The sequence below is a fragment of the Staurois parvus genome, unplaced genomic scaffold (genome assembly GCF_062004578.1).
Source record: "Staurois parvus isolate SC_StPar_1 unplaced genomic scaffold, SC_StPar_1.0 ptg000721l, whole genome shotgun sequence".
Lineage (NCBI taxonomy): Eukaryota > Metazoa > Chordata > Amphibia > Anura > Ranidae > Staurois > Staurois parvus.
Genome location: NW_028318517.1, coordinates 2,778,416 through 2,794,462, shown reverse-complemented (window position 1 = coordinate 2,794,462; position 16,047 = coordinate 2,778,416). Strand labels below are relative to the sequence as shown.

At 47.0% G+C, this 16,047-nt stretch overlaps 1 protein-coding gene across 1 annotated transcript in view; it reads right to left on the bottom strand.

The window, feature by feature from the left end:
• LOC149445436 (uncharacterized) overlaps positions 1-16,047 on the bottom strand; it is a 194,079-nt gene that overhangs the window by 176,803 nt on the left and 1,229 nt on the right. The window contains exon 2 of the mRNA XM_089653838.1: positions 12,625-13,219. Within this exon, the coding sequence (XP_089509964.1) occupies positions 12,625-13,219 (595 nt within the window). The remainder of the gene's footprint in view (positions 1-12,624; positions 13,220-16,047) is intronic.

The following is a 16,047-nucleotide window of genomic DNA, read 5'->3' as shown; positions in this document are numbered from 1 at the left end:
GTGACACCCTGACACCTTATAGGAACCTGACACACACAATGATACAGTCACCATCCAGACACATCCCTTGTCTGTTACTGGAGAATGTCCCAGAATTCCCGGCACCGCTCACCTCTCCTGTCAGCAGATGGACCATCATGGTGGTCAGTTCCAGAATCTTCTGCTTTTTCTCCCTCTCAGCTATCAGAGAATGAGATGGAGGCACCATGGTGAGGCTCCGGGTTCTGCTCCATCCTCCTGAGATTGGCTCCCCACTAGACTTCTTTACAACATAATCCTACAGATCAGGAGACAAATAAAACAATATCAACCACCTGACATCATCTAAATGTGTGCAAAAATAAAATGGTCTATTGACCAGAATAGACAAGAGTGATGTCATGTGACCTCCCAGAATCCTCCTCACCTCTCCGGTCAGGTCTGTGTTTTATTAATAGAGATAAGAGTGATGTCATGTGACCTCCCAGAATCCTCCTCACCTCTCCGGTCAGGTCTGTGTTTTATTAATAGAGATGAGTGATGTCATGTGACCTCCCAGAATCCTCCTCACCTCTCCGGTCAGGTCTGTGTTTTATTAATAGAGATCAGAGTGATGTCATGTGACCTCCCAGAATCCTCCTCACCTCTCCGGTCAGGTCTGTGTTTTATTAATAGAGATGAGAGTGATGTCATGTGACCTCCCAGAATCCTCCTCACCTCTCCGGTCAGGTCTGTGTTTTATTAATAGAGATGAGAGTGATGTCATGTGACCTCCCAGAATCCTCCTCACCTCTCCGGTCAGGTCTGTGTGTTATTAATAGAGATGAGAGTGATGTCATGTGACCTCCCAGAATCCTCCTCACCTCTCCGGTCAGGTCTGTGTTTATTAATAGAGATGAGTCATGTCATGTGACCTCCCAGAATCCTCCTCACCTCTCCAGTCAGGTCTGTGTTTTATTAACAGAGATGAGAGTGATGTCATGTGACCTCCCAGAATCCTCCTCACCTCTCCGGTCAGGTCTGTGTTTTATTACTAGAGATAAGAGTGATGTCATGTGACCTCCCAGAATCCTCCTCACCTCTCCGGTCAGGTCTGTGTTTTATTAATAGAGATGAGAGTGATATCATGTGACCTCCCAGAATCCTCCTCACCTCTCCGGTCAGGTCTGTGTTTTATTAATAGAGATGTGATGTCATGTGACCTCCCAGAATCCTCCTCACCTCTCCGGTCAGGTCTGTGTTTTATTAATAGAGATAAGAGTGATGTCATGTGACCTCCCAGAATCCTCCTCACCTCTCCGGTCAGGTCTGTGTTTTATTAATAGAGATAAGAGTGATGTCATGTGACCTCCCAGAATCCTCCTCACCTCTCCGGTCAGGTCTGTGTTTTATTAATAGAGATAAGAGTGATGTCATGTGACCTCCCAGAATCCCCCTCACCTCTCCGGTCAGCAGGTAGATGATCTCCAGGGTGAGGTTTAGTATCTTCTCAGTCATGTGACTCCGGTCCTCCTCCATCTTCATTGGTGCCATCATGTGATCTATACAGGTCTCCTTGTAGACGGATAACTTTGGGAAATGAAAGTAAGAATGATTTGGATGGTATTGGTCACACAATAATAGGATGTGGATGTGAGGGGGGAATAGGAGGGTTGCTGGACATTGAAGAACTACTCCCCCCATGGGAAGACATTTTGTTTGAACTGTTTAGTGTTTACTACAATTTTGAGGTCCGGGGACCCTTTTCTCTGTTGGGTTTGTTTGGTCTCTGAACTGGTTTTGATGAGTATTAGATCTGCAGACAAGGAATGATAAATCTGATCCTTCCTATGACTAGTTTGCTCTGAGGCAGTGCTGTGAGGTCAATGTCGGCTCATCATGCAGGGATGGTCACTTTACATCACCCGACGCCCGGGACATGTAGTTCTGGGGGCCGGGCAAGTATTGTGTTTAACCTCTTGCCGACCGCGCATAGCCGAATGACGGCTTCACCGCGGCCGGCCAGTTCTGGGTGGACGTCATATGACGTCCTCCCAGAACGCGCTCTCCTGCACGCCCCAGGAGGTGCGCACCCGGCGATCTCCGTGATCGCTGTGTCCTACGGACACAGCTGATCACGTGATGTGGTAAAAGGCCAATCACAGCGGCCTTTTACCACGTGATCAGCGGTGTCCAATGACACGCTGATCAGAGGGAAATGCAAGTGCCGGTTCTCGGCTGCACTTTCCTCACGCTGTCAGATCGTGAGGAAAGTACTGCCGAGAACCGGCAGTTGTCAGAGCGGGGATCGGCACCGATCATCAGGGCACTGATGATCAGTGCCCTGATGATCGGTGCCCAGCAGTGACACCCGCAAGTTCCGCCCAGCATTGCGCCCACTAGCTCCGCCCACCCGTGCCCAGCAGTGCACCCACCTGTGCCCAGCAGTGCCCCCACCTGTGCCATTCTGCAGTGACACCTACCTGTGCCCAGAAGTGCCACCTACATGTGCCCAGCAGTGCCACCCACATGTGCCCACCAGTGCCACCCACCTGTGCCCACCCACCAGTGCTGCCAACCAGTGCCACCCACCAGTGCAGCCAGTCAGTGCCACCAGTCAGTGCCCAGGGGTTGTGCCAGTCAGTGCCAAGCAGTGATGCCAGTCAGTGCCGTCTATCAGTACCCATAATCAGTGCTGCATATCAGTGCCGCCTATCCGTGACCCCTAATTAGTGCTGTCTATCAGTGCCGCCTATCCGTGCCACCTCATTAGAACTGCCTATCAGTGCCCTTTAGTGCTGCCTATCAGTGCCCATCAGTGCTGCCTATCAGTGCCCATCAGTGCCGCCTCATCAACGCACATCAGCGAAGGAGAAAAAATACCTGTTTGAAAAATTTTATAAAAGAAACAAATAAACTTTTTTTTTTTTTCAAATTTTTTGCATTTTTTATTCATAGCGCAAAAAGTAAAGGGCCCAGTGGCGATTAAATACCACCAAAAGAAAGCTCTATTTGTGAGAAAAAAATGATCAAAATTTCATATGGGTACAATGTTGCATGACCGTGCAATTGTCAATCAAAGTGCGGCAGCGCTGAAAGCTGAAAATTGGCCTGGTAAATAAGGGGGTAAAAGTGCCTGGTAGGCAAGTGTTTAATCTTTATCCCTGCTGAGGGCAAGCCACAGGGCTCTCCTTTCAGGTGCCAGCCTCTGCCACCCCGTCTGTGTGAACCTCTCCTGTACCTACTTTGCTTCCCCGGCTCTGCTTGCCCATCTGTGGGCCCGGGTCAGCGGGTGTCGGAGGGTAGAGGGGACGGAGGAGAGCGGACACGTTCACTCCCTTCTTGTCCTGACCCAGAAGTGACGTTATGACAGATTTCCCGACCATTGAGGCTGGCAAAGAATGTAATGCGGTGCGATGTGCACTACATTACATCCAATGCAGTGCAGGGGAGACATTGGGGGTCTTTTAGACCCTGGATGTCTCAATAAAGAGAACCTGTCATCAAACGTCATCTCATAGAGGACTTTGTCCCCTTAAGTAAAAATGCTTTTTTTTAATTGTAAAGAATTAAAGTTACACCCAAGTACATAACTCCTCCCCCCCTCCCCCACATATATGCACACCCAAACGTAAGAGCACACGCTGGAGCGCCTACATGTGATAACATTGATTGTGATACACGTTACATATCGCCGGTCACACCAGAATGAGAGGATAATTCTAGGAGCAGACCTCCTCCGTACTCTATACTGATGACCTAGAAGGGGCTATAAATGTGTCCCCTATAGATAATACCGGGACTAAAGGTTGTCACCATTTCAGCACACACAACTTAAGGTTTGACATGTTGGATATCTATTTACTCGCTGCAACCTCGGCTTTTATATTTTTACAATAAATGGGTCATTTATTGCTTTTTTGTGCCCTGAAATCAGCTTAAGTGTATTTTTTAATGAAATTTGGCATTTCCTAGACTTTGTGATAATATTTTGTGACATAAAAAATTAGAACTGCCGCTATTTTATTCTCTAAAGTCTCTACTTTCAGAAAATCGATATTTTGGGGGTTTTGTGTCATCTTCAGGATAAAATGATTTTTTAAATGTGCAAAAACGGCTCTGGGAGTGAAAGGGAGAAAGGATAAGCCGGACACTCCCCTTTCCTGAGGAGCAGCCAATCGGTTCTCATTACACTGCAAGGAGTCTCCCCTCCCTGCTAGTCCCCGGGTGCGGTGCTGGAGACAGGCGGGGGAGGGGAGGAGGAGATAAACAGAACAATGTTACACATATTACACATTTAAGTTGCTATAAAGCCCCTTTCATTTTTTAATGCCCACAAACATTCCTAAAAGAGCCTCAGATTTATATACATTTGTTGTAAATAGGAAATAACATCTTATTACCTCCTCTGCTGCCACTTCCACCAACGTCTCCTCTATACTTCTTCCCGCCTCACCTCTCATCTGGAACTTCCTGTCTGTCCCTGACATCACTTCCTGTCTGTCCCTGACATCACTTCCTGTCTGCATTCCATAGAGACTTCCTGTGTGAGTATAGGTGAGATCCCCACCTTGTGGAGTTCAGAGGAACTGCAGCCCCGAGATCCATCCCATAATCCCCCTTCCTGTATAATATGTACCTTACAGGGATACTACGGGAGATGAAACATTACTGAATAAAGGAAGAAGAAATAAATGTAACTCTTATGTAACCAACTGTTCAACAAACATCTCTTATTACATATAGAAAAGTCTTACAAACACAGAACACAAAATACAAATGTATAGCTAATGAGAGCGATCCCGCCAAACCTGATCCTTCTGGGGGGACAATGCAAAAATATATATCAATCCACTCATAATGACATCATCTTCTGGGAGTGTCTGCACATCCATCCATTTCATACACATTTCATGTCTCAGCAGATCTCCTGCAGCCTATTAGCTCCCATTTCCCTCTCTATGTCTCAGCAGATCTCCTGCAGCCTATTAGCACCCATTTCCCTCTCTATGTCTCAGCGGATCTCCTGCAGCCTATTAGCTCCCATTTCCCTCTCTATGTCTCAGCGGATCTCCCGCAGCCTATTAGTGCCCATTTCCCTCTCTATGTCTCAGCGGATCTCCCGCAGCCTATTAGTGCCCATTTCCCTCTCTATGTCTCAGCGGATCTCCCGCAGCCTATTAGCACCCATTTCCCTCTCTATGTCTCAGCGGATCTCCCGCAGACTATTAGCACCCATTTCCCTCTCTATGTCTCGGCAGATCTCCCGCAGACTATTAGCACCCATTTCCCTCTCTATGTCTCGGCAGATCTCCTGCAGCCTATTAGCACCCATTTCCCTCTCTATGTCTCAGCAGATCTCCTGCAGCCTGACTGCTCGGGGGACACATTTTGGCCCCTTTGATTTTGCAGTAAATGTGATTGCATTAGTCCCGTTGATTTTCGTATTTCCATGTAATAAAAGGTGTCACATGATGTCAGGTTCCCCTTTCTCTCTTCCCTGAGTGTGTATTTAGAGGCGGAGCTCCTGCTGGAATGGCGGTTGGAGGCGGAGTCTAGGAGGGAGACTGACAGAACCCGCAGCAGACTTGCAGGAGTGAGCGAGGAGGATCCGGTTCCTTTACCATCGGAGATGAGGAGAGTGTGAAGGATGTTTCTGACTCTGGGAGCTGAAAAGCTGGGAGTCCTATTGGTGTGGTGAGGGGGAAGCACTAGTAGGGGGCGCCCTCACCATCCCGTGTACAAGAGGTGGAAGAAGGCGGGGCTACACTACAGCTGACACAGTTTGGAGGGCGGAGCACTTTCACACCTTATCAACTTTTCACTGATTGGTGGATTTTTGGAGTAAAATAAGTGGATTGAAGTAGATGCAAAGTGGAAGCGGTGGACTTGCAGAGAACACCATACTGAGCACACAATATTGTCCGTCTCCATGGATTTGCACAGGATTTGAGATGATTTCCTATAGCAGCAAATCTGATGAGATGAATGAAGTGGGTGTAAAGTGGAAGCAGTGGATCTGCAGGGAGCAGCATCTTGAGCACAAAGCACTTTATGTTGTGGATGGATTTGCACACGGTTCAGTTTCCTTCATTTATTGATAAACCCCATAAGACCAATGAAGTGGGTGTAAAGTGGAAGCAGTGGATGTGCAGAGAATAGGATTTGGAGCCCCGAGCTCTTTATCTCTGAATGTCTCCACATATTTGTAGTGTATTTGTGATGATTTCTGTGCACACACAATAGGACAGCGCTGTGACACATAATGCTCTTCTAGATGACAGGGAATCCTTCCCTTTGTTACAGCAGCAGTCCGCTAGAAGGTTTTTGTAGGTTTGGAGTTGTTACACATAGCGCGGGTTTTATCCATTTATAGTGATGACATCATTGCCCAAATCTGGGGGTCACCAGCCATTTCCACCCTTTACTCCCGGCTGGGGTTATTATTATTAATATTATACAGGATTTATGGCGCCAACAGTTTACGCAGCACTGTACAATATAAGGGGGCGGTAAAATTACAATACATTTCAGTATAGAAGGAATAGGAGGGCCCGGCTCGTGGAGCTTACAATATGAAGGAAGGGGGAGGGGATACAAAAGGTGATAGCTGCGGGGGATGATCTGGTGGAGGTGATTCAAGTACAGTTCTTAGGTGGGGGTGGGGTACGCTTCCCTGAAGAAGTGAGTTTTCAAAGATCGCCTAAAGGCAGACAGGGTGAGGGGCTGACCATACATACAGTGGTAGGGAGTTCCAGAGGATGGGAGAGGCTCTGGAGAAGTCCTGGAGTTGAGTGTAGGAGGAGGTGACAAGGGAGCTAGAGAGCAAGATATCGTGGGAGGAGAGGAGCCAGCAATATCTGTGGATGAGGTTGGTGATGTAGCCGGGGCGGTGGTGTGGATGGTTTTGTATGCTGTGGTTAGTAATTTGAATTTTATATGTTGGGTTAGTGCAGGGGTAGGCAACCTGCGGCTCTCTAGCTGTTGTGGAACTACATTTCCCATGAGGCATTGTAACATTACAAAACTGACAGTTATAGCTATGACTTGCAGAGGCATGATGGAACTTGTAGTCCTTCAACAGCTGGAGAGCCGCAGGTTGCCTACCCCTGGGTTAGTGGAAGACAATGAAGGGATTGGCAGAGAGGGGTGGAGAACACTGAGCAGAGGCCAGTGAAGGGATTGGCAGAGAGGGGCAGCAGTCACTGATCGGTTGGTAAGGTGTATGAATCTAGCAGCAGTTGCTGATCGGTCGGTAAGGTGTATGAGTCTAGCAGCAGTCGCTGATCGGTTGGTAAGGTGTATGAGTCTAGCAGCAGTCGCTGATCGGTCGGTAAGGTGTATGAGTCTAGCAGCAGTCGCTGATCGGTTGGTAAGGTGTATGAGTCTAGCAGCAGTCGCTGATCGGTCGGTAAGGTGTATGAGTCTAGCAGCAGTCTCTGATCGGTTGGTAAGGTGTATGAGTCTATCAGCAGTCGCTGATCGGTCGGTAAGGTATATGAGTCTAGCGGCAGTCACTGATCGGTTGGTAAGGTGTATGAATCTAGCGGCAGTTGCTGATCGGTCGGTAAGGTGTATGAGTCTAGCAGCAGTCACTGATCGGTTGGTAAGGTGTATGAGTCTAGCAGCAGTCGTTGATCGGTTGGTAAGGTGTATGAGTCTAGCGGCAGACGCTGATCGGTTGGTAAGGTGTATGAGTCTAGCAGCAGTCGCTGATCGGTTGGTAAGGTGTATGAGTCTAGCGGCAGTCGCTGATCAGTTGGTAAGGTGTATGAGTCTAGCAGCAGTCACTGATCAGTTGGTAAGGTGTATGAGTCTAGCAGCAGTTGCTGATCGGTTGGTAAGGTGTATGAGTCTAGCAGCAGTCGCTGATCGGTTGGTAAGGTGTATGAGTCTAGCAGCAGTCACTGATCGGTCAGTAAGGTATATGAGTCTAGCGGCAGTCGCTGATCAGTTGGTAAGGTGTATGAGTCTAGCAGCAGTCGTTGATCGGTCGGTAAGGTGTATGAGTCTAGCAGCAGTCGCTGATCGGTTGGTAAGGTGTATGAGTCTAGCAGCAGTCACTGATCGGTCGGTAAGGTGTATAAGTTTAGCAGCAGTCGTTGATCGGTCGGTAAGGTGTATGAGTCTAGCAGCAGTCGCTGATCGGTTGGTAAGGTGTATGAGTCTAGCAGCAGTCGCTGATCGGTCGGTAAGGTATATGAGTCTAGCGGCAGTCACTGATCGGTTTGTAAGGTGTATGAATCTAGCGGCAGTCGCTGATCGGTCGGTAAGGTGTATGAGTCTAGCAGCAGTCACTGATCGGTCGGTAAGGTGTATGAGTCTAGCAGCAGTCGCTGATCGGTTGGTAAGGTGTATGAGTCTAGCAGCAGTCACTGATCGGTCAGTAAGGTGTATGAGTCTAGCAGCAGTCGCTGATCGGTTGGTAAGGTGTATGAGTCTAGCAGCAGTCACTGATCGGTTGGTAAGGTGTATGAGTCTAGCAGCAGTCGTTGATCGGTCGGTAAGGTGTATGAGTCTAGCAGCAGTCGCTGATCGGTCGGTAAGGTGTATGAGTCTAGCGGCAGTCGCTGATCAGATGGTAAGGTGTATGAGTCTAGCGGCAGTCGCTGATCGGTCGGTAAGGTGTATGAGTCTAGCGGCAGTCGCTGATCGGTCGGTAAGGTGTATGAGTCTAGCAGCAGTCGCTGATCGGTCGGTAAGTTGTATGAGTCTAGCAGCAGTCGCTGATCGGTCGGTAAGGTGTATGAGTCTAGCAGCAGTCGCTGATCGGTTGGTAAGGTGTATGAGTCTAGCGGCAGTCGCTGATCGGTTGGTAAGGTGTATGAGTCTAGCAGCAGTCACTGATCGGTTGGTAAGGTGTATGAGTCTAGCGGCAGTCGCTGATCGGTTGGTAAGGTGTATGAGTCTAGCAGCAGTCGTTGATCGGTTGGTAAGGTGTATGAGTCTAGCAGCAGTCGCTGATCGGTTGGTAAGGTGTATAAGTCTAGCAGCAGTCACTGATCGGTTGGTAAGGTGGATGAGTCTAGCAGCAGTCGCTGATCGGTTGGTAAGGTGTATGAGTCTAGCAGCAGTCGCTGATCGGTTGGTAAGGTTTATGAGTCTAGCGGCAGTCGCTGATCGGTTGGTAAGGTGTATGAGTCTAGCAGCAGTCACTGATCGGTTAGTAAGGTGTATGAGTCTAGCGGCAGTCGCTGATCGGTCGGTAAGGTGTATGAGTCTAGCGGCAGTCGCTGATCAGTTGGTAAGGTGTATGAGTCTAGCGGCAGTCGCTGATCGGTTGGTAAGGTGTATGAGTCTAGCGGCAGTCGCTGATCGGTTGGTAAGGTGTATGAGTCTAGCGGCAGTCGCTGATCGGTTGGTAAGGTGGATGAGTCTAGCAGCAGTCACTGATCGGTTGGTAAGGTGTATGAGTCTAGCGGCAGTCGCTGATCGGTTGGAAAGGTTTATGAGTCTAGCAGCAGCATTTATAATAGACTGAAGGGGGGATAGCCTGTGTAATGGTAGACCAGTGAGGAGGGAGTTGCAGTAATGGAGGCGGGATATAACCAAGGTGAGGATAAGTTGTTTTGTGATGTCATTGGTCAGGAAGGGGCAGATTTTGGAAATGTTCCAGAGGTTGAGGCGGCAGGATTTAGCCAGTGAGTGGATGTGGGGTCCAAAGGAGAGGTCATAGTCTAGGATTACACCTAACACCCTGGCATAAGGGGAAGGACCAATGGTTGGGTTGTTGATCTTGATGGTAAAGTCACGAGCTGGGGATCGGAGGGAGGTAATATTACAGCTCGGTTTTGGAAAGATTGAGTCTAGGGTAGTGATGTGACATCTATGCTGATATGTCGCTCAGTAGATTTGTGATATGTGAGGAGATTGAGGGGGTGATCTGGGGAGTGGAGACATAGATCTGGGTGTCATCAGCATAGAGGTGGTATTGGTAGCCATGGGAGGTTATCAGATGGCCCAGGGAGGAGGTATAGAGAGAGAAAAGGAGGGGCCCAAGGACAGAACCTTGGGGTACCCCAACAGAAAGAGGAAGCGGAGCGGAAGAGGAGGAGTTGTATGTGACACTGAAAGTGCGCTGAGAAAGGTAAGAGGAGAACCAGGAGAGAGTCATGGAGGCCAATGGAGTGGAGTGTACTGAGGAGGAGCGGGTGGTGCACTGTGTCAATCTATAGTCACTCGATTCTGAAGAACAGCTTTACGGGTTCCTTGAAGGTCGAGCAACAGTTCCTGCAAAGCCATAGAAGTACGATTCAGACTTTTTGCCATATTACATGCTAAAGGATTAACGGTTCTACTAACATTTATAGGGAACGTTGATCCAGGGAATATCCGATTGCCTCTCGGGGGATCAGGAAGGAATTGTTTCCCCTGCAGGAGCAGATTGGATCGTGCTTTGCTGGGTTTTTAGCTTCCTTTGTATCAACTGTGGGTGTCGGATTATAACTTTTTTTGTTAATGGTTGAACTGGATGGACTTTTGTCTTTTTTCAGCCAGACTAACTATGTAGCTATGTCCTTGTGTTATATAATGGTAATGCTGGTCCTCCTACAATAGATCCAACTAAACTAGTGTATTCAGCTTTGGAAAGCAGTGTAATGTCTGATATACAATCTTCTGATCCAATCTCGGTCCTCCTTCTTGATCTTAGATCCTTCTCCATAGCTTTAGGATGCTCAGGCAATATCATAATCAGACGGCTCCAAGTACAAGGCCCTCCAGTAATATTCCTGGAATATATGAATATGTGGGATTTCCACAAGAAAACAACCATCCTAAAGGTAGTGTGACCTGCTGACTGTGGCTGGGCTGTGATAGAACATGATGACAGCTCATTGGGTTATGTACTGAACTACATGTTCTATTAGACGTACAGAAAATCCTGTCCTGAGGAGATCGGGTTGTGTGATGTGGGCCATATGGAAATCTGAGATCCCAACACCGGGGAATCTCTTCAGAATCACATGTCATATTGTAACACGTCTCCTGGGGGAACATTCAACGTTTTCATACCAGTCATATATTCCAGCCTTTATATGGACCTGGACAGTTCTGACAGTCCTCATACAATGACATAGATGGTCCATCATCCATTCTTACATCAGTATCATTAGTCATTACTCTGAAAATGTCCAACAAAACCGAGGTTGGGGTGGGAATGGCCATCAAACATGTAGCTAAATGATCGGCAGCATCTCTGACAGATGGAAATTGGGAACATTCATCACTCTCCTTGCCATATAAACCCAGACATTCTCTGATGGCTTCAACAGTTCATGTGGATGTCTGTGTTGGGGCAAGGGTCAGTCTTATGGGGCTGCAACATCCCCCCTGGTAAGGTGACCCCCATGTTGTGGACATGTGGTCTGGTATGGATCAGGAGGGGGGGCACATTACAGCCTCCTCTGCACTCTGTATGGTGGGCTGTATATGATATACTGCTGACCCCCGCACTCTGCGCCGTTATTGAAGGGTGTGAGGTGTCACCGAGGAGCAATGTTCTATATTGAAGTTTGCCGTCATTGCACCGACACACACAATAGTTTTTGTTCAATAAATGTTTTATTATAATTTTACATTTAACAAGATTGAAGCATAAAAATCAGGAAATAGTAAAGGAAGGAATCTGATTGGTCAGGAAGATCCCTTGTCTGGAATGTGGGGGCGGAGTCATTATTATTGGTGTACAATACAATACACAACGTGTTCCATTATTATAACAAAGTATTGTAGAAAAGATCCCAACATAGAAAATGGGGGAAAGGAGGAAATAAAGGCGGATATGAAGGGGAATCTGTGTACGGGGAACACCTTAACAATCACCACCATTTTATTCTCCAGGGCCTCTGATGTCACAGAATAGATGTTTGGGGGTTTATCTCATCTTCAGGACCAAAATCTGCATTTTCCCATGTGTGCAAAATCATGCAGAAACAGCTCTGGCAGTGAGAGGGTTAATGTGGGCTAGATGGGATCACTCTGCTGGGGTGACATTAGAGCTCCCCCTAGCTGCAGCCTGGTAATAACATTGCTGGGAGGTCTTTTCATTTCTCTGCTCCATACTTCCCGTCTTTATAGAAACGTCTCCTGACATTTGGGGGTCTATTCATAGAATGTTTGTATAGCAATTCCCTCAGTGAGAGTTCATGTCCATTCCTCCTGTGTGAATGGGGGAACCAATGTTATTAGGATCACATCTGAGCTGCTGGAATGTCTTCCATTGATGGAAAATACATTGAAAACTTCTTCTCCTGCCATCAATGGCCAACCCGGTCCCACACTTCATCCATGTCTTTGGGGGCCTCTGATCTCCTTATGGACTGTTTCTTCCATGATGAAGATCAGCCATGGAGTATATCTGAGGTGTATATCAGGGTGTGCTTCTTCCCCACATGAGAGCTGGGATGTCCAGCAACATTCATCTAGAAGACATTTCCCGCACTCAAGGCACTAATACACCTCCAGGGTTGTGTGGGATCCCTGATGTACAGGAAGACAGGACTTCAGTGAGGAACATTTCCCTCTCAGGGCAGGAAAGTGGCTTCTTCCTGTGTGACATCTCTGATGAATGCAAAGATTTGACTTCACTGAAAAACATTTCCCGCACTCAAGACAGGAACACGGATCTCTTCCATGTGAGATCTCTGATGTCTGTTAAGATTGGACTTCTGTGAAAAACATTTCCCGCACTCATGACAGGAATACGGCTTTTCCCCCGTGTGAGATCTCTGATGACTGGAAAGATGAGACTTCTGTGAAAAACATTTCCCACACTCTGGACAGGAATATGGCTTCTCCCCCGTGTGATATCTCTGATGTTTGTAAAGATCGGACTTTCGTGAAAAGCATTTCCCGCACTCAAGACAGGAATATGGCTTCTCTCCTGTGTGAGTTATTTTATGCACATTAAGATGGGATTTAAAATGGAAACCCTTCCCGCATTCAGGACAGGAATACGGCTTTTCTCCTGTGTGAGATCTTTTATGTACATTAAGATGGAATTTAGAAAAGAAAATCTTCCCGCACTCAGTACAGGAGAAGCTCTTCCCTGTTGGAAGGCCGGCCCGGTCCCGCACAGTCTGAGGTTCCTCAGGATACGAGGAATCCGATGGTCCATCTACACTGGGTGGTGCCGGATGGACATTGGAGGGAGCCGGGTTTTCTCCTGGACTATACTGTGTGATGTCCTCATCTTCTACTTTCCAGTCTGGAGACAAAGTGAGACAATCCTCGGAGGTTTTCCTCATCTCCCGGCCATGGACTAAAATACAAAGACAAAGAGGATTACTAGACAGGAGCTGATTGTTTTCCCAAACCAGGACTCCGCCCACATCAGGCAGCTTGGTCTCTGAGGAGCTTACAATTCCACCCTCAAGGGAACTAGGAAATGGCTCCTCTGATCTCCTACCAGGTCATTTCTTTATTCATGGACCTTAGTCAGAGAGTGAGGAAACAACCAGAACTGTCTTTTATAGGAGGGACAGTGATGAGGGGATTATAGGACGAGGGTCCCCACCCCCTCTATCACTCATCACCATCTTCCCAACACAAGAAGTACTGCACTTCCTTATTTACTCCATGATTTAGTCATGAAGAACAGCGGGGCTGAGCCCCACCAGAGGTCAGAGAGTGAGGATGGGGGGAGAACAACCAAGATGAAGACTGGACTGACCCTGAAGACCACCATCATTGGGGTATTGACTCCTCCCTCATTATCACTTTCTGTTTAAGGGTCCAAAGTTGGAGGATGTTATCACATTATTATCACCATGTAAAAGTCTGTGCTCCAATCACATCATCCGACATAAAATGTCCAGCTGGGAGGAAATGGGTGTAACATGAGAGAATCCATATTATGTGTATATATAGCAGTGGGGGGAGGGGGGAGAGCAGAAGTCAGGAGTATGAAATGTACAACATAGAGTATATAGTGCAGGGGTCAGGACTATGTAATGTACAACATAGAGTATATAGTGCAGGGGTCAGGACTATGTAATGTACAACATAGAGTATATAGTGCAGGGGTCAGGAGTATGTAATGTACAACATAGAGTATATAGTGCAGGGGTCAGGAGGATGTAATGTACAACATAGAGTATATAGTGCAGGGGTCAGGAGTATGTAATGTACAACATAGAGTATATAGTGCAGGGGTCAGGAGTATGTAATGTACAACATAGAGTATATAGTGCAGGGGTCAGGAGTATGTAATGTACAACAAAGTATATAGTGCAGGGGTCAGGAGTATGTAATGTACAACATAGAGTATATGGTGCAGGGGTCAGGAGTATGTAATGTACAACATAGAGTATATGGTGCAGGGGTCAGGTGTATGTAATGTACAACATAGAGTATATAGTGCAGGGGTCAGGAGTATGTAATGTACAACATAGAGTATATAGTGCAGGGGTCAGGAGTATGTAATGTACAACAGAGTATATAGTGCAGGGGTCAGGAGTATGTAATGTACAACAGAGTATATAGTGCAGGGGTCAGGAGTATGTAATGTACAACAGAGTATATAGTGCAGGGGTCAGGAGTATGTAATGTACAACAGAGAGTATATCGTGTATTTAGTGTTCATGACCCACCTGTGCTGATCTCTGTAGGAGTGTCCTCCTCTATAAATGTCCCCGTTATTCCATCCTCCTCCATAGACTGCTGATCATCCCTCACATACGCCTCTTCTTCTTCTGCTTTTATCTCAACTTTTATATTTATCAGATCTTCACCCTAAACCAAGAAAATTAGAAATTTCACATAATATATAAATATAAGCTCACATGAAAAATACAAATATTATCTCCACAAGTCCATGTTCTAGATGCTCCATCCCACCAACCTTGTAATAGTGAGGGATGGTGTGATCTTCCTGTGTGGAATCCCGGGAATACAGAGGACGGGGACATCTCTCTGGTGGGTTCCTGGTATTAGGTGGCTCCATCATCTCCTTGTGTCCTTCTGAAAACTCCTCCATCACTCCATACTCCTCATCCTCCTCTTTATACTCTTCTTTAACATCAATATTATCATCCCCGAGGATTCCACTCTGAAAGATATAATAAAACATTCATTGTAACAAACATGCTGTGTATAAATCACAACTACCAATAATTGTCATCATCTACCTGATGATGGTGAGGGATGGTGTGACCTTCCTGTGTGGAATCCCGGGAATACAGAGGACAGGGACATCTCTCTGGGGGGTTCCTGTAGCTGGATGACTCCACCATGGTGTCCTGTTACAGATCTTTGTGTTCTTTTAGAAGATCTGACTCCTCCATCCCCCCATCCTCATCCTCCTCCTCTTTCATCTCTCCTTTAACCTCAACTTTAGGATCTCTCAGGTCTCCACTCTGAATATATAATAAAAATGACATCAATGGTAACAATGCAGAGAATGTACAGATCCTAATGATACTGATAATGATCAGTGATTGGAGAATGTCCCAGAATTCCCGGCACCGCTCACCTCTCCTGTCAGCAGCTCCATCATCTTCTTGGTGACTTCTAGAATCTTCTGCATGTTGTGTCTCTCAGGGTTTAGGGAGTCACATGGAGGCACTGTGATGGTCATATGATCACCTGACTTCAGAGGAGGAAATCTCTGCATTGAGGAACCAATAGGAATATCATGTTAGAATCCCAGAATCCTCCTCACCTCTCCGGTCAGGTCTGTGTTTATTAATAGAGATGCAAGTGATGTCATGTGACCTCCCAGAATCCTCCTCACCTCTCCGGTCAGGTCTGTGTTTTAATAATAGAGATGAGAGTGATGTCATGTGACATCCCAGAATCCTCCTCACCTCTCCGGTCAGGTCTGTGTTTTATTAATAGAGATAAGAGTGATGTCATGTGACCTCCCAGAATGCTCCTCACCTCTCCAGTCAGCAGGTAGATGATCTCCAGGGTGAGGTTTAGTATCTTCTCAGTCATGTGACTCCGGTCCTCCTCCATCCTCATTGGTGCCATCATGTGATCTATACAGGTCTCCTTGTAGACGGATAACTTTGGGAAATGAAAGTAAGAATGATTTGGATGGTATTGGTCACACAATAATAGGATGTGGATGTGAGGGGGGAATAGGAG